This window comes from Lactuca virosa, chromosome 4 (genome assembly GCF_052849685.1).
Source record: "Lactuca virosa cultivar CGN04683 chromosome 4, Lactuca_virosa_CGN04683_v6, whole genome shotgun sequence".
NCBI lineage: Eukaryota > Viridiplantae > Streptophyta > Magnoliopsida > Asterales > Asteraceae > Lactuca > Lactuca virosa.
The window spans coordinates 7114060-7132500 of NC_136429.1; the positions used below are offsets into that span (position 1 = coordinate 7114060).

The window sequence follows — 18441 nt, forward strand, 5'->3', positions numbered from 1 at the left end:
AAAATATTCATTCATACAGATTAAATTAGAGTAAATTACATGAATGGTCCCTATGGTTTGGGGTAATTTGTACGTTTGGTCCCTAACTTAATTTTTTAACTCGGAAGGTCCCTACTGTTTGTTATTATTACACGTTTGGTCCCTATTGTTTGTTTTTGTTGCGCATTTGGTCCCTATCTTATGTAGAAAGATAATTATTTAAACAGAAAAAAACGGTAGGGTAGGTAAGGTAAGGTAAGGGGTGGGGTTGGGGGTGTGTTTATTTAAATAAATTAAAAAATCAAGGGAAAAATAAGTTTTTTATGTAAGACAGGGACCAAGCGTGTAACAAAAACAAATAGTAGAGACCTTCCGAGTTAGAAAAATAAGTTATGGATCAAACACGTAAGTTACCCTAAACCATAGGGACCATTCGTGTAATTTACCATTAAATTAGTTAATTTCCCTGTCAAAAACCCCTTTTACGAAATTATCCCTCAAAACTTACCATGTGATTCTTGTTATCCATGTTTTGCTTGAAAACTCCGCCCTTGCCAAGGATTTTATGGTTCCAACAAACCCCACAACCCCTACTACTTTATGACGTATTTAATATCTCTGATTACAAAACCCATCTTTTAGATCCAATCTTTTCCCCCAATTTCCAAATCAAACTCCAACAAAATGGTGCTCGAGTTCTTGGAGACCCTAAAAACACAGCCTTTATGGTTAAATTTCGTGTTTGTGTTAGGTTTTGTATCTGTCCTCAAGACTTCGACTTCAATCCTCAGATGGGTTTATGTTAATTTCTTTAGACCTTCGAAAAATCTCAAGAAATACGGATCATGGGCACTTGTTACTGGCTCCACAGATGGCATTGGCAAAGCTTTTGCCTTCGAATTAGCTAAAAAGGGTATTAACTTGATCTTAGTGGGTCGAAACCCTAGTAAACTAGAGGGTGTTTCATCTGAGATTAAATCGAAGTTCGACAAAACCCAAATCAAAGAAGTTGTTTTCGATCTCTCTGGTGATTTATCCGAAGGAATCAAGAAGATTAACGAAGCAATCGAAGGGTTAGATGTTGGTATATTGATCAATAATGCTGGGGTGTCATACCCTTACGCTAGGTTCTTCCATGAAGTTGATGATGAATTATTGAATAATTTGATTAAAGTCAATGTTGAGGCGACTACAAAAGTGACACAAGCTGTGTTACCTGGTATGGTGAAGAGAAAAAGGGGCGCAATTGTGAATATCGGTTCTGGTGCTGCTATTGTGATTCCATCTGATCCTCTTTATGCTGTTTATGCCGCTACTAAAGCGTAAGTTTTCATTTTTTTTTTTCCAAGTTTTGTTTTCAATATGGGGTCTTAATTCGTGCTAATTGATGTTTTTCTTCATTTGTTTAGGTATGTCGATCAGTTTTCCAGGTGTCTTTATGTGGAATACAAGAACAGTGGCATAGATGTGCAGTGTCAGGTAAATATTTACACTCGTTTTGCTTCATAAAATTTGAATTCTGAGTTGTTTAGATCTGTTTCTGTATGAATAAAACGACATGATAGATTGATAGAATACTGTTTAAACACAGGTCCCATTGTATGTGGCAACAAAGATGGCATCGATCAAGAGATCTTCGTTCTTTGTGCCATCAGCAAGTGGATATGCAAAGGCAGGGTTAAGGTGGTTAGGGAACGAGCCTCGATGCACTCCCTACTGGCCACACTCTGTCATCTGGGCATTGCTTTACTCGTTGCCTGAGGTTGCTGTTGATACTTGGCGTTATAATTTCTGTCTCAAAATCCGTAAAAGGGGACAACTTAAGGATTCCAGGAAGAAAGAGTGATGATGATGATGATATTTGCTCTGTTTTTAGCAGTGATTGCAGTTTGGTTTGTGCAATTTAGCATTTGTAGAATGATGCCGGAACTTTGATTCAAGTTTTTTATAACTTATATTGTACCTTTTGCCTTCTTGGTCGAATCTGTCTATTTGTGGATGATATGTTTGGGTAGCATGGGGTATCTTGTTTGCCTTTTCTTGTTAGGGTTTAATCCTTTAACAAACAATAAACGATTTTAAACAAGTAATGATGCAAATTGAAAAAAATTCTATAACTCAATTCACCTAAACACCTTATGCCACCTATAATTCTATGATTTATAGTTTTATACTTTTATAGCTTCTACAGTATACAACTGAATATTTGTAGATAAAAAATTTATAAAAAAAATGTCAAAAGGAACTAAAATCTTGACCGTTGGATTACGATTGCGTTCGTTCTCCTAAAAACCACTTCAGTATCCAACCCGAACCCATTAACTTTCCTGGAGTAAAGAAAATCCGACCCATTAAACAACTTAATCAACGGTTCAACACTATATAAATCATTAGCAGAGTACTTATCCGACCGTCTGGATAACGCCACATGTAACACACACACACAGATCCCACCAAGCTTCAACGTCCGTTGGATCTCCCCTACAAACTTATCCGGGTACAATGCATGGTCAAACACATTCGGAAACTCAAAGTCAAAAGTCTCGTCATCGAAAGGCTGACGATGAAAGTCACCTTGGATAACAAGAGGCGGGTATGGTACCAGATCCAACCCGATAGAGTCCCACACTCCGACGCGTTTCAAAGCCTCCACCTCTTGCCCGACCCTAGCTCCGACACAGAGAGCTTTGGATGAATTGGATAACAGGTTTTTGTGCTTTAGATCCGAAAAAAATTGTGTGAAAACACGAATTTTTCGGTCCCAATCTCGGGTGGTCCATATTTCTCGGAGCTTCGGGTTGGTGGTTTTCTGAAGTTGGTGGTGAATGTAATTGTCGTAGGAGGTGTATCTGGGTCGGATCTTGAGGGTGGAGCCACCGTGAACGTTGCCGCCGGAAATGGGTTTCTTGAGAAAGATGGTGGATTTTAGAGAGAGAAACACGACACAGGATAAAGAGAGGACAAGACAGAGAAAGAAACATCTGGTTATTATTGATCCTGCTTGAGAGGACATATCTTTCCTCTCTGCAACTTCTCTCTCTCTCACACACACACACACACAGAGAGAGACTTAAACTACGTTTTTGTGTAGATTTCTCAGTGAAAGTCTTTTTCTTTGTGTAAAGTGTTCAACTTCATCTCTTTCTCTATCTACATGTTGTGTTGTATGAATAACTGCTAGTTTATGCACGACAAGTGTGTGTTCTAGAGAGAGAGAGAGAGAGAGAGAGAGAGAGAGAGAGAGAGAGAAGGGGAGAACGTAGATATACATACATACACATATATAGATGCATGGAGTTGGTTTTGATCGAAATGGCACCTTAATTTCTTCGAAAACTCTGCAAACCGAAGCATAGTATGTCGAGCAATACAAAGTAAGCCTGCTTTAACTAATTATAATAATAAAGAGAAAATGACAAAAGTAAGTATTTGTGATGTTTTTCTTACAAAAATAAGTTAAAATATAAAAAAATTTCAATGCATATGACCATGGTTGTCAAAATCGCGATCCTGATCGTAGGATCGTACGATCCTACGATCCTAGGTATGAAAAACGATCTGGATCGTAAAAGGATCGTATTTGTGGTAGGATCACAGGTAGGATCGTAAGATCGTAGGTATGATCGTAGGATCAAGATCCGATCCGATCCTACCGTCCTTTAACTTTTTTTTTTTTTTTTTTTTTTTTTTTTTGCAAATGAAGATTATTTTTACCACTTTATGTCATTTACCCTTTACCATTTATAATTTTGTGTTGTGACTTATGACTAATATTTTGAAGTTTTTATAACTTTTGAACGAAAAATTAAATGTTTGAAATATTTTTCATGTTTAAAAATTATAAATTAAAATTATGTTTTATTTTGTGGGATTTTAGGATCCCGATCCCGATCTTGCAAACCCAAAAACGATCCTACGTAGGATCCCGATCTTGACAACCTTGCATATGACAACATATAGTTAATTTAGGGGAATTATATATCGTATATTAAAGTATCTTAAATTGTTTTATGTATCTCCTTGTGAGTAAAGTGTACATGTATCTTTAGGATTTCATAATTTATTAGAGTGAGGGATATATATAATAGCACTTTTAGTTTATCCTTATATTATTTTTCGTTCAATCGTTTAATTTTAATATTATAATACGTTAAATTTTACAAAGTTCATTGAGAATCACTAAAAAAATCAGGGTTGTAAAAATCATGATTGATCCTTAGACGCTACCCGACCAACTAGAAAACATGCTTCCTTCCATGCATCTCCAAAGGTCTGTTATGTAACATACATGAAAATAAAAAGAATCCCCTTAATGACTCCATCAATACACTCAAGAAAGACTATATATGTATATTCACCTTTGTGTCATCAGAAACTCCATCTCCAACAACACCAAAGCTATCAACATTCATAAGAACCCTGACACCACTTTCATCACCTGACCATGATGACAAGTCAGAATCATCTTCTATTTTTAAACTTTTATCCTCAAGCATGTCCAAGGAGTCAGAAAAATTGCTTTCTGTATACTCACAAACAACAATAGAGACAAAAAGAAAAGAAATAAATACAAGAGTGCTCATGATTTTGTTGTTGTTTGTTTAGATTAAACCATGTTTTGAGTCGCCCAATAATCCTCAAAACAATCTTTCAAAGTCCTATGAGAATTGGTGGTGGAAGAAATCCAAGTTCCTATTTGTGCAACCTACTTTGTTTTCCACCAAATATTTTGTACCTTGATGAGTGGGTTGTGAGTGGGATTGATATTTTTATTGTTTGACATGTCACGTCTGTTAAGAGGCTAATTTTTACCCTGATGGGTGTTCTCAGTGATGGCTTAATGTGTTAAGTGGTCAAAAAGCCTTTGAAATCCAAAGCTGGAAAATTCAGCAAAAATTACAAATATGTTCCTGTATTGGAAAAATTATATAAAAATCACTAGGAATCGAATTAATGATCCGTCAACTTTCAAAGTTTCCATTATGAATCTAGCTTATGCATTAATTTTTCCATAACCTTTTGTTGCTTCTAACTTATGTGAAAATCACATTTTTCACCAGTTGATCGGAATTGAGCTGCACTGATAGACAGTTTTGTAAAAATCATATAAAATTATAGAAAAATCGTTTGCACCTTCAAAAGTACATTCTGAAAATATAAAAGTCTGAACTTCTGGAATATGAAATAAAAACGGAAGTTATATAGGTTTCAAGTGTGCTAAAACAGCTTTAAACAGTGGCTGTTTTGGGTCTAAAACTGAGAATTTTAATTGTTAGTTGATTTAGGTGTTTTGGCTCATGATTTATAAGTTGTGAATACTGTTTTTTGATGTATAGAAATCAAATGAAGACGTGATGATTTTAATTTATATGTATTAATTAATTAATACATATAAATCAAATGGCCGAACCAATAAAGCCAATTGCATGCCAGATGTGTTTAAGAGATCTGAAGTGCAAGGAATCTAAACAAACAACAACAAAATCAATCTTACATTAAGACATTTCACAAGAAAAGTAGATGAAAATGAAAGAGATTAAGACAACATGTATCACCTGATTAATGGTGCACCTCATGTACCTAGGGCTGCAATTTCCAGTACCCCTTACAATAAAATCACTTGTAGCAGGCTTCAATATCAGACAAAAATAAGAATATAAGATTAAAACAATTGAATTCAAGCATAAACAACATTGAAGTCAATTCAACCTGATGTTCAAAGAATTTATGATATTTGAATTCCCTGTATCTTCCAATCGAATGGATTTAGGCTAGTTGCCTACAATTTTAATAGAAGTTCACCTTTAGTTGCCTTAGGAATAGGAACTTCAAAAAGCTAAAAAAACAAAAGGAAGACTGCATCAACATACTTTCAGAATGTTCATATTTTGCAATCATCTGAAGCAAATGTAACTGTTACTATATGCATTAGACTAGATTTTAACTGTTACTATTGCTTCAAAGTCTAGTAAGATTTCACAAGGTATAGGTATTTAGCATTCACGTCTTCCTTAACATGTTTGGGTAGCAGTAATAATAGAATGGGTAAGCATATCTTGCAGTGAGAGATATTTACTTCTGAAAGTCTAGGGTTAAAACAATAACAATATATTTTTTCAAAGGAAAAATGCCATGGGTTTTATGGTGGAATACTGAAAATTGAAATCCATAAGTCTAAGGATTTTGTGAATTTCAACATAATTCAAGTCCATACTCATTTGCAAGTTGCAACCATACCTGGGATTGGAATGGAATGGAATTGAATTCCAATTCTGGCCAGGATTTGGCAAACCAAACACCCCCTAAAGTGATTGGAAAGGCATGAAAAAATGTTGAACGCATGACCACTTACCACACTTTTGGCAATGGAAGAATTCCGCACCACCTCCAACTCTGTAGTGATTTATAATTCTAGCATCAGCTTATTTTGAAAAAAAAAAGAACCATATAAATAATTCCAAAACCCATATCACTTTTCTTACATACTAACCTACATATTCCACAGTCATGACAATGGAACTGTTCCTTTGAAATCTGAATCACAAGGCCACAAAGATACAACAACAAAGCAGAAGTTAGCCATTAGCATACAGTCCAAACCTTCCGAGACCTTAGTTATGCAGTAATTCTCAGTGCTATAAAACAGAATGAAAGGTAAGCGGCTTTTACATCATCATTGTAGAACTTGCAAATTCCACATAAGTATTCCCCCATTTTCACTCCACAATTGGTGCAGACGTGAGCAACCTATCATATTCATAGGAATGATTGTTATTAGGTGATGACGGAAAGTAAGTTTTCTGAAATTTGATGATCGCCATGAGGTTGTTCATAACTTGAATACGAACCTGCTGTTCAGTATTGCAAATTGCACATATAACCTAGAACCACCAACGGATGAACCGATTACCTCATCGTATCAATTCAAAGACAATGATTAATGCACAAAACGTAATATTTCGTCAAAGGAAAAAAAACGTAATATGACGTGACGAAGAGTAATTCATCGATCCACCACCGAACGATTAATAGTAAGTGATAAGATTGGTTACGGAGAAAGAGGAAGTCGGATTCATATTAGCATCTAAGTTGAACAAAGCTTTATAAGAAGGTTTTGTCTATGAACTATGAAAATCGATGAAAGTAGGAAAATGTGCTTACATATCTAGTATTCTATACGCTGAGAGAAGAGAAAAGAGACTCAAACCTACAATTTCGAGACGTTAGGGCTCAGAGCAGTCTTCATGTCTTCCTGTCTTCCTGCGACTTCTGATTTGGTGGTAGCGCTGCGATGGCGGATGGGTTAGGGTCAATTGTCTTTGTGGTCGTTATCCTCCATTGAAGCGACAACGAAATGATGCGAGGAAACACTCACTGGTTGATGAACAACGGCCATGAAAACTGAATCAACTGTTAATCTGCATCTGAAAAGATGAAGACGTATGTATCTGTGTGCGTGAGAGAGAGCGAGTGTGTGAGATCTGATAGGGAATAGAGATCAGGAGGCGTGTTTATGGAGTCAATTTTTTAACCCTAAAATTCCCCTAATGCCATTCAATTTCGATGCCGCCGTTGTTTGGTTTTTCAACTTATTTACAAAAATATCATCTTTAATCACAACCTTCAGTTTTTTTTGATCTAACGTTCCATATTTAGTTCTCGGGTTCTCGAGAAACTATGAGTTCTTAAATGATCCTTGCTCTCTCTCACTCTATATATATATATATATATATATATATATATATATATATATATATGGAAAATGATACATATAGCCTACGAATTGTTTACCTTCAGTTGTTTTGATCTAACGTTCCATATTTAGTTCTCGGGTTCTCGGGAAACTATGAGTTCTCAAATGATCCTTGCTTTCTCTCTCTCTCTCTCTCTCTCTCTCTCTCTCTCTATATATATATATATATATATATATATATATATATATATATATATATATATATATATGTGGAAAATGACACATATAGCCTACGAATTGTTTAGGGTTGACCCTTTTAGTCATTTAAGTTTTTTTGTAGCTTTATGAGGGAACCAATTTGTGGGCAACCTGTTCTTTTAGTCCCCTTTACTTGTTTTAGTCGGTTTAGAGGACACATAGACAAAATTTGGGGCCCACCCATCTCTCTCTCTCTCTCTCTCTCTCTCTCTCTCTATATATATATATATATATATATATATATATATATATATATATATATATATATATATATATATATATATATAGAAAGACACAGCAACAACTGGAGTTGTTGCCTCCTTTAACTCCACTTCCTTCTCCTTTCTGTTTCGATGGCAAATCAACCCAGCCACCCCTTGATCACCATCATTTCAAGTTGAGGAAACCCACTGTCTTCCTTGCTCTCTTTTGGCAGTAAAAACCCACCACCATGGGTATTGAACACCGCTATAGAGCCACCATTAACCAATAACCACCATCGAACCCCTACTGCCTTCCCTTTTCGAAATCGCTGCTGCCCTTCCCTTTCATTTCCTTGTCGTTCACCGTCGGAGAGAAGGAAGAAGCGTGTCACATCCCGAAACCGAGAAAACTGCGGAATACGTCCCGGGGTGGATGACGTCATGTTCGGTATCATAACAAAGCATAATAGTAAAGGCAAGCAACAACATCCATTGCATTAAGATAATAATTGTATTACAAACGTGTTCTGTTACAAATTGTTAGACACCAAAAATGTAATCAAAATAAAGAGGAGTCTTGTATGTGCTCCATCTTCTCAAAAGCTGCATCCGTACCTGTCTACTGATGACCTGAGAATACAAGTTATTTTGAAAGAGTTTATCAGCATAAAGCTGGTGAGTTCATAAGTATTTAGTGTCGTTGTTGTATAAAAGTGCTTACAAACTTGTAGTATGAAAACTGAAGTTTATGTTTGAAAATAGTAGAAATCCCTAGAAAATCCTATATTTTCCAGAAAACGTACATTGTAAGTGAAATCCTTTGAGTTGCGTGAAAGTATTATCCTTGAAAATCTTTAGTTGGAAATGTACAGTAGTGAATCCCATTTAAGTAATATAGATAAGGAGAAGTTAGGCCTGTTGACAGTAGTAGTGGTGCAAACTTCCATTAGTAATAGTTACGTACTTACTTCGGGATATTATCTTAGACTTTAGTCTTAGTGTATTAATTTTTTGAGTATATGTGTGACCCTTCATGTGACCAATTGTATAGTAGTAGAGAACCCGATGACCTTCCCGGTCATACGTAGTGTAGTGAAGTAGTGCCACCCCCGGGCCTGGTCGGCTCGGACTGTAGCTAACAGTCGGGATGTAGTAGTATCCGCCCCGTATAGATCTATACGTGTAGTGTTGCCTTCCTTTCGGAAAGCCCTGGTCACATGGTATAAGTGCAGTAGGGTGTCTTATAGAGAGATAGCGTGTCATACTATGGGTTAGTGTATTCTCGTGTACTATAGTATTCTCTTAGTATGTAGTATTCTCTTCGTATATAGTATTTAGCATGTATTAACTCATAATTGTATTGACTCTGGTAGTTTTCATAGCAATAGTATTACCGAATAGTAATCCTTAACTATACCTATTATAGTTAAATAGTAATGTCGGTTGCATGCCTTTATTACACAAAGGCACTGAACTGAGATGAAGACTTTTATATCTAACACAAATATATGTGATATATAACTAAGAATTCAACGACAGTCGGACTAATAACAAGATACCCTAAGACCACAATCAAACAAGAACAGGAAGTAAGGTGAGCTATTAGTCCTAAGTCCTTCAAGTCTTACTTATATAAATATATTGGCGAAGATATGGTTTTGAAAATATAAAGAGTTTAAAAATAGTTTGGAAATAGTTTTAGAACAGTATATCATGAGAATGAGTTTAGTAATCATTTAAAACAATTTGGTTGACAAAGCAGTTGAAAATATAGAAAATCCGTTTTGGTTGTAAGTTATAAAATCACATGTGATTGATTTTATAACTCATCTGATTCAACTTGTATTTCCCCCCATAAAACTTAGTAAAATCATTTGAAATGTTGATTAAGTGGTATCAACTCACCTGTTGTGATTGGAGTGGATGGAATTGCCGGTTAGGATACTAGGTATCAAGTGAGGACTTGACCGCACACACGGATCCTAAGTGACATATAGTAATGTATAAATGTATCTAATTAGTTATTTTATCACCAAATAAGTAAGTAAAGACACTCTAGGGCATGAAAACACTTTGCTTCAAGTGCTAGGAGTGTTATAGGTTGCATCTAAGGAGTGTATGGTCTCGCTATGGAGTTTACACTTCAAATGGTCACCTTAATGTGTGTTTACGGTTGAGAGACCAATTCCTCCATGAGTTTACGGCCGTAAACTCATGGGGATGGTGAGTTTGTGTGACTAAAGGTCTCTTGCATCACAAGGAAGGCTTCTAAGGTCAATTCAAAGGATTGGGAAGTGCTTAGGTTTCAAAAGGGTACTCCCTTGGAGTTTACGGTCCTTGGACCACTCCTTGGGAGTTTACGGCCGTAAAATCTAGGGTTTACGGTCGTAAACCCTTGGTCACAACATTCCTTCCATGTTTTGGGGTCCTAAGCTCATTTCTACAAGTTTCTAGTTCATTACAATTTTTAAGGAAGGGGTTAGGGGCACCAAAACACCATTTGAGGTGTTTACGGTTTGGGTTTACGGTTCATGAACCGTAAACTCATGTTTACACTTCTTTGGACATGTTTTAGGGTTCTAAGGTCATTCAAGCAAGTTTCAAGGCCATTAGACATGCATTGGAGGGGTTAAGGGGCATAAAAACCCTACTTTAGGGTGTTTACGGTTCTTGAATGTTCAAGAACCGTAAACTCGTGTTCATGGCCAAAAGACAAGATCTTGGGGTCCTTAGTCCATGCATGCAAGTATCTAAGCCATATCTAAGCATTAGAGGAGGTTTGTAACGGTTTTGGGGCTTCAAAACCCTCTTGAAGGGAGTTTACGGTTTTGGGGAGGCTCCCCAAACCGTAAACACATGCATGTTGGGGGTTTGGATGATTCAAACTCGAAAATGGCATGAACACTAAGTTAAACAACAAGTTAGGAAGGTTACCTTTGATTTTTGAGGCTTGAATGGGGTATTCTTGAGCCAAAACCCGATTTTTAGAGAGAGAGAGAGGGAGAGAGTGTGAGTGTAGAGAGAGAAAGTTCAAGGTGGGAAAAGATTCAACATGTGCCCACTCAACCTTTATATAGGTCTTGAGTTAGTGGCCAGGTGGGGGCTACACCCAATACTGGTGTTAAACGGAGTTAAATGTTTTACCCGGTTAAATGTTCGTAACCCGACTTACTCGTTTCTATTCCATCATTTAATAAATTATCTCAATAACTCAAAATGAATTATTTAACTAAAAGTGAACGGAAAAATAAAATAATAAATTTTATTAACGGAAACGGGTTACAGTGGCGGAGTAAATTTCAGGTTGTCACATCATCCCCCCGTTAGAGGGAATTTCGTCCCGAAATTTAGAATTCAAGTAGTTATGATACTACAACACCACTAAGCAAAGAGATGAGGGTATTTAAGTTTCATTTGATCCTCGCGCTCCCAAGTAAACTCCGGTCCTCGATTGGCATTCCAGCGAACCTTCACAATTGGGATGCGGCTTTGTTTCGTTCTTTTGGTTTCCCGGTCCATAATCTCCATAGGTTCTTCCACGAAGTTGAGGCTTTCGTTGATTTCGATCTCGTCGAGTGGGATTACGAGAGTCTCGTCGGATAGGCACTTTTTCAAGTTTGAGACGGGAAAGATAGGATATACGTTACTAAGCTCGCGGGGTAGATTGAGTTTGTAAGCTACGGGGCCGATTCTAGCGAGAATCTCGAAAGGCCCTATGTATCTTGGATTTAGCTTTCCACGCTTTCCGAAGCATATCAAGCCCTTCCAGGGTGAGACTTTCAAAAGGACTCGGTCTCCAACCTGGAATTCCAAGGGTTTTCTTCGTTTATCTGTGTAGCTTTTCTGTCGATCTCTAGAGGCTTTCAATCGTTCGCGAATCTGAACGATTTTCTCTGTTGTTTCTCGAATGATTTCCGGACCCATGAGAGTGCTGTCAGGAATTCGTCCTTTAGCCAACTGAGTGTCACCCACCTCGGCCCAGCACAGAGGGGATCTGCACTTCCGGCCGTAGAGGACTTCGAATGGAGCAGTTTTGATGCTTGTGTGATAACTGTTGTTGTAGGAAAACTTGACAAGGGGTAAGTGGGTATCCCAAGCCTTACTGAAGTCGATCACACAGGCTCGCAGCATGTCTTCCAGAGTTTGAATGGTCCTCTCACTCTGTCCATCTGTTTGAGGGTGGTAGGTCGTGCTCATATCTAGCTTAGTTCCAAGAGCCTTCTGTAGTGACTGCCAGAATCTCGAAGTGAATCTGCTATCACGATCGGATATGATGGACACAGGCACACCATGTAGTCGGACTACTTCTTGGATGTAGATTCGCGTGAGTCTCTCCATTTTGAAATTTTCCTTGATAGGAAGGAAGTGAGCGGATTTGGTCAATCGGTCGACAATTACCCAAATGGCGTCGTACCCATTCGGAGATTTGGGTAGTTTGGTAATGAAATCCATAGTGATCCTCTCCCACTTCCATTCTGGTATCTCTGGTTATTATAGTAGACCTGAGGGTTTCTGGTACTCGACTTTGACCTTAGCGCAAGTAAGACATTTACCTACGAAGGTAGCGATTTCCGCTTTCATGTTAGGCCACCAGTATGACTTCTTGAGATCCAGATACATCTTATCTGAACCCGGGTGGACAGAGTATCGAGTGTTGTGTGCTTCCCTCATGATCACGTTTCTGAAACCACCATGTTTCGGTGTCCAGATCCGGTCCATGAGATATAGGGCTCCGTCATCCTTGGCTTCTAGGTTCTTATCCATTCCTCGCAGGGATTCTCCCGCCACATTTTCAGGTTTCAAGGCTTCGAGCTGAGCCTCCTTTATTTGTGCGAAGAGGTGCGAATGGATAGTCATTGTTAATGACTTGAATCTTCGACCCGAATATTCTTTCCGACTTAGAGCGTCTGCTACTACGTTGGCTTTACCCGGGTGATAACGAATTTCGCATTCGTAGTCATTGAGTAGCTCAACCCATCGTCGTTGCCTCATGTTGAGCTCCTTCTTGTTGAAGATGTGCTGGAGGATTTTGTGATCGGTATAGATGGTGCTCTTCGTACCGTACAAATAGTGTCTCCAGATCTTTAGGGCGAACACGACCGCCCCTAGCTCGAGGTCGTGGGTGGTGTAGTTGACCTTGTGTGTCTTCAGTTGTCTCGAGGCGTAGGCGATGACCTTACCTCTTTGCATCAGGACACAGCCAAGCCCCTGGTTGGATGCATCGCAGTAGACCACGAAGTCTTCTGTTCCCTCGGGGAGGGACAGTATCGGTGCGGTGCATAAGGCTCGCTTCAGGGTTTGGAATGCCTTCTCTTGTTTCTTTTTCCAGTCAAAGGTTACGCCTTTTTTAGTCAACGTCGTAAGAGGCTTCGCAATCCGAGAGAAATTCTGAATGAACCTTCGGTAGTAGCCAGCGAGGCCTAGAAATTGACGAATTTCTGTAGGCGTCTTTGGTGCTGACCAGTTCTCAATAGCTTTAATCTTGGATGGGTCCACGTGGATTCCTTCTTCGCTAACCACGTGTCCTAAGAATTCGACTCTTCGGATCCAAAATTCGCACTTAGAGAACTTAGCGTATAGCTTCTCGGATCGTAAGGTTTCCAGGACTTGTGGTAAATGATCGCTATGCTCCTCCCTACTTCGAGAGTAGATAAGTATGTCATCAATGAAAACGATGACAAACTGATCTAAGTAAGGACGGCACACTCTGTTCATCAAGTCCATGAAAACTGCGGGTGCATTGGTCAGTCCGAAAGGCATCACAACGAACTCGTAATGTCCGTAACGAGTTCGGAAGGCTGTTTTTGGAACATCCTCCTCAAGCACTCGTAACTGATGATACTCCGACCTTAAATCAATCTTAGAAAAGTAGCTCGCCCCTTGCAGTTGGTCAAATAAATCGTCTATACGAGGAAGAGGGTAACGATTCTTGACCGTCAGCTTGTTGAGTTCCCTATAATCGATGCACATACGGAACGATCCGTCCTTCTTCTTCACGAACAAGACCGGTGCTCCCCAGGGTGAGAAGCTTGGTCTTATAAATCCCTTGCTGAGCAGTTCGTTGAGTTGGCTGGACAGTTCTTGCATCTCGGCAGGCGCTAGGCGATAGGGAGATTTAGCTATGGGGGTAGCTCCTGGGATTAGGTCGATTCTGAATTCAACCTGACGTTTGGGAGGTAAACCTGGCAGCTCCTCTGGAAAGATGTCGGGGAACTCACATACGACGGGGAAGTCTTTCAGTTCTTTCGCTTTCTGGCTTGTGTCGACAACGTGTGCAAGGAATGCATGATATTCCTTGCGCAAGTACTTCTGGGCTCGGATACTTGAGATGATGCGAAGGCTCGTACTGGGTTTGTCTCCGTAGATCATCAAGGTTTCGTTGTTGGGCAGATTTAGACGGATGGCCTTGTCAAAACACAGGATATCGGTACGGTGGAGACTCAACCAGTCCATGCCTACGATGGAATCGAAACTCTTGATTTCTACTGGTATGAGGTCGATAGGAAATGAATGATTATCCAGCGTGAGAGTGCAACCTATGTAGATTTCGTTAGAATTTTCGGTCTTGCCGTTAGCCATTTCTACGACGAAGGTTTCTTTCAGTGATTGCGGTGATTGTTTGAGTAAGTGTTTAAAGTTCTGATTTACGAAACTTCTTTCTGCCCCACTATCGAATAGAATACAAGCATAAGAGTTATCGAGAAGGAACGTACCCGTGACTACGGTGGGGTCTGATACAGCCTCATTGTGGCCAATAGCAAGTAGTCTACCTGCTCCTCCCGCGTTTCCAGCCCTTGGACAATTTCTTTTGAAATGCCCAACTTCGCCGCAGCCATAGCAGGCCTGGCTCACTCCTGTACTGGGGATTTGAGAAATAGGTTTGGGAGGTGCTTTGCAAAACCGGATAGTATGGCCCTTCTGGCCGCAGCTGGTGCATTGCAATTCACGGCAGGGGTCGTTGTGGTGGAAGGGACATTTGGGACACTTGGGCAAGTTCCCAACATAAGCTTTTGCTGGTGCAGGGGTAGCAGGAGTGGTGGCAGCATGGACATCCACAATTTGTTGATCCTTGGAGGAGGTTTGAGTTTTCTTGTTTTTCTTCTTATCCCAACGCTTCCTCTTTTTGTCAGATGAGTTGAGTGGTGCGGTGATATTTGTCGGGGTTGTTGCTGGTGTGGAAGAAACCTCATGATTTATTAGACTCTGGGCCAATTCCTTGGCGCTGTCAAAGGTCGTATGGCGTGAAGCTAGAACGTTTCCTCGATACGGGGGCATTAAACCCCAAATGTATCGTTCAATCTTCTTGTTCTCCGAAGGGATCATGTTGGGACACATAGCCGCCAAGTCACAGAACTTGGCGGTGTAAGCTGTTATGTCGGTCCCTTTCATCTTGAGGTTCCAGAGTTCCTCCTCAAGTTTCTGAATTTCGCCCCCAGGGCAGTACTCCCCTCTCATGAGGTCCTTCAGTGTGTCCCAGCCCATGGCGTTGGCTGTTACCAAAGGGAGTGCATTGACATTGCCGTTCCACCATGTCAGGGCCATGTTAGTGAGGGTGGCAGTAGTGTATTTAATTTTGCTCTCCTCCGGGCATGAGCACATTTCAAAGAGTGCCTCAGTTCTTTCGAACCATTGAGACAAAGCTAGGATTCCTCCGGTACCATCGAAGAAGGTAGGTTTGCAGTTCATGAAGTCCTTATAAGTACATCCCTGCACTCTTTGATGGACTTCACCAAATCTAGAGTTGCCACCGCTCGCATCACCGGAGTTCATTTGAGCCATGGCTGCCGTCACAGCTGCAGTCATAGCCGTTTGAAACAGCACTGGATCGAACTGCGGAGGAGGAGGTGGTGGTGGAGGGGTTTGAGTTGCTGGTCTGCCTCTATTGGGACGCTTGCGAGGAGGCATCTTTTACTGAAAGTTCACAGAAATGATAGCAATAGTAAGAGTCTATTGTTAATATGATAAGAGTGTTTTATGGACTAAATCATCATAGTCCAAAGATTAGAAAGAGAGTCATAGCAATAGTGTAGTTAACTGCCGATTCACTGGTATTAATGATGTAATACAAGTTCGCGAAGAGTGACCTAATAGTAGGTCTTACATCAAACCATAAGGAAAATGTTGGCAGTCTAGAGACTTAATTAGAGTACTTTCAAAGCTAGAAATGTTTACATACCAGTGCTCTACGAAGCATAGAAAGGAAAGACTAGTCCTTAACAAAAGAGTGAGGTAATTAGACATCTCCTACCGGCGACGATTACTCACTGGGCGAACCCTCAGATCAGCTAGTTGACGCATAACTTCCTGAAGATGTCGTTCATGAGCCCTTTGACGTGCTCGGAGTTCCCTAACTTTGGCTCGGGATGCAGCTAGCTGTTGCTGCAGAGCCTCATTGGTCCTCCTTGTCCTATCCATAGCTTCTTCAAGTTGGCGGATGCGAACTGTGTTGAGATTCGAGTTGGCATCCACTTCCGCAACTCGGCCAATGGCTGTTTGACTCTGCTCGACATTCCTGGCAATTCTTCGGACCATGATGGGCAGAACTTGGTCAGCTGATCCTCCCTCGCTTATGTTGTAGAAGCTTCAGTCTCCGTCGAAAGGTAAGGGCTGACCCTGCTCATCACTCCATCGATTCAAGGTTGTTGCCCACATGGGAGTGGGACCTTGAAATGCCGGACGGGGGTTGAGGTTCGGAGCTACTGGAGGTATATTGTTGACTTCTGGTTCGGTGTCTGAGCCATCCGAAAAGCCTTCTGCACGGTGATCATCCAAAGGGATCGGGTGATCATCTTCTGGCTCTTCATCAAGCCATCCTCCAATGCCTTGGTTCGGATAGTACGGATCGTCGGGAAGGTGGAAGCCAGCCATGCTATCTACGCGAGAATGGGGAAAGGAAAGTTAATAGACGTGCTAATCTAAGATACTTGTAAGATGATCGTTATCAGTCGACCCAATACTTGCATAGTGCATACCAATTACATGTAATTGAAGCAAGATAGACCTTCGAATAAGTGACCCTAACTCCAAGCCCCCAATCAAACAAGAACAGGACATGAAGCAAAGGTCACAGATTCTAAGTCTATAGCGCCCTAGTTACATGTAATCGTGCCGTATCCACTTAGCAACTATTGCCCTACTAGTAACGACCCATTTTAGTTATCACATATGTAGTTAATAGGATGCAGAATACTCCTATAGTATTCTTGTTCTGATGTTCTTGTAGTAGTGTTGGTAAGTTTTAGACTTGTTGCAACACCACAACTATTCTTAGGCACATGCTAGCCACTCCTAGGAAAACGTAGTTGATCAGGCTACACCCACCTAGTTTTGGACATATGTCTCTAAGCATAGCTGTGCTGTCTAACAATCTTAATACTTGTGTTCTGTTCTAGTATGATATTGACCCTCTGTATGATTGAATGTATATATATACTTAGCTAAATATTTTATTATTTAAAAGTATATATTCTTGTTCAGAGTTTTTTAAATCCCGATGTGTTTATAGTTCGTATATCTTTTATGGGTTGATATACTTGATTCACTATAAACCATGCTCTGATACCAATCTGTCACACCCCGAAACCGAGAAAACGGCGGAATACGTCCCGGGGTGGATGACGTCATGTCCAGTATCATAACAAAGCATAATAGTAAAGGCAATCAACAACATCCATTGCATTAAGATAATAATTGTATTACAAACGTGTTCTGTTACAAATTGTTAGACACCAAAAATGTAATCAAAATAAAGAGGAGTCTTGTATGTGCTCCATCTTCTCAAAAGCTGCATCCGTACCTGTCTACTGATGACCTGAGAATACAAGTTATTTTGAAAGAGTTTATCAGCATAAAGCTGGTGAGTTCATAAGTATTTAGTGTCGTTGTTGTATAAAAGTGCTTACAAACTTGTAGTATGAAAACTGAAGTTTATGTTTGAAAATAGTAGAAATCCCTAGAAAATCCTATATTTTCCAGAAAACGTACATTGTAAGTGAAATCCTTTGAGTTGCGTGAAAGTATTATCCTTGAAAATATTTAGTTGGAAATGTACAGTAGTGAATCCCATTTAAGTAATATAGATAAGGAGAAGTTATGCATGTTGACAGTAGTAGTGGTGCAAACTTCCATTAGTAATAGTTACGTACTTACTTCGGGATATTATCTTAGACTTTAGTCTTAGTGTATTAATTTTTTGAGTATAGGTGTGACCCTTCATGTGACCAATTGTATAGTAGTAGAGAACCCGATGACCTTCCCGGTCATACGTAGTGTAGTGAAGTAGTGCAACCCCCGGGCCTGGTCGGCTCG

At 39.7% G+C, this 18441-nt stretch overlaps 2 protein-coding genes and 1 long non-coding RNA gene across 5 annotated transcripts in view; 2 read left to right on the forward strand and 1 right to left on the reverse strand.

The window, feature by feature from the left end:
• Nucleotides 1-508: 508 nt before the first annotated feature.
• LOC145169258 (very-long-chain 3-oxoacyl-CoA reductase 1-like) lies at nucleotides 509-1962 on the forward strand. The gene is made up of 3 exons (XM_079087820.1): nucleotides 509-1301; nucleotides 1389-1458; nucleotides 1571-1962. Exons 1-3 carry the CDS (start codon nucleotides 664-666, stop codon nucleotides 1823-1825), a joined length of 963 nt encoding a protein of 320 aa, XP_078943946.1. The 5' UTR covers nucleotides 509-663; the 3' UTR covers nucleotides 1826-1962.
• A 107-nt stretch (nucleotides 1963-2069) lies between these two features.
• LOC145169259 (uncharacterized) lies at nucleotides 2070-2992 on the reverse strand. Its single transcript, XM_079087821.1, has one exon. It carries the CDS (start codon nucleotides 2990-2992, stop codon nucleotides 2225-2227), a length of 768 nt encoding a protein of 255 aa, XP_078943947.1. The 3' UTR covers nucleotides 2070-2224.
• A 247-nt stretch (nucleotides 2993-3239) lies between these two features.
• The window catches only part of LOC145169260 (uncharacterized), a 21792-nt gene continuing 6590 nt past the window's right edge, over nucleotides 3240-18441 (forward strand). For 2 of the 3 annotated variants that reach the window (XR_013742397.1, XR_013742398.1), the window contains exon 1: nucleotides 3240-3353. This is a non-coding gene — a long non-coding RNA (uncharacterized LOC145169260). The remainder of the gene's footprint in view (nucleotides 3354-18441) is intronic. The other variant, XR_013742399.1, reaches the window with a different exon arrangement.

Coding starts and splice junctions, on each gene's coding strand:
- LOC145169259 (XM_079087821.1), bottom strand. CDS start 2,992: ATGTCCTCTCAAGCAGGATCAATAATAACCAGATGTTTCTTTCTCTGT.
- LOC145169258 (XM_079087820.1), top strand. CDS start 664: ATGGTGCTCGAGTTCTTGGAGACCCTAAAAACACAGCCTTTATGGTTA. Junction 1,302..1,388: donor GTTTATGCCGCTACTAAAGC/GTAAGTTTTCAT, acceptor TCATTTGTTTAG/GTATGTCGATCAGTTTTCCA. Junction 1,459..1,570: donor GCATAGATGTGCAGTGTCAG/GTAAATATTTAC, acceptor GTTTAAACACAG/GTCCCATTGTATGTGGCAAC.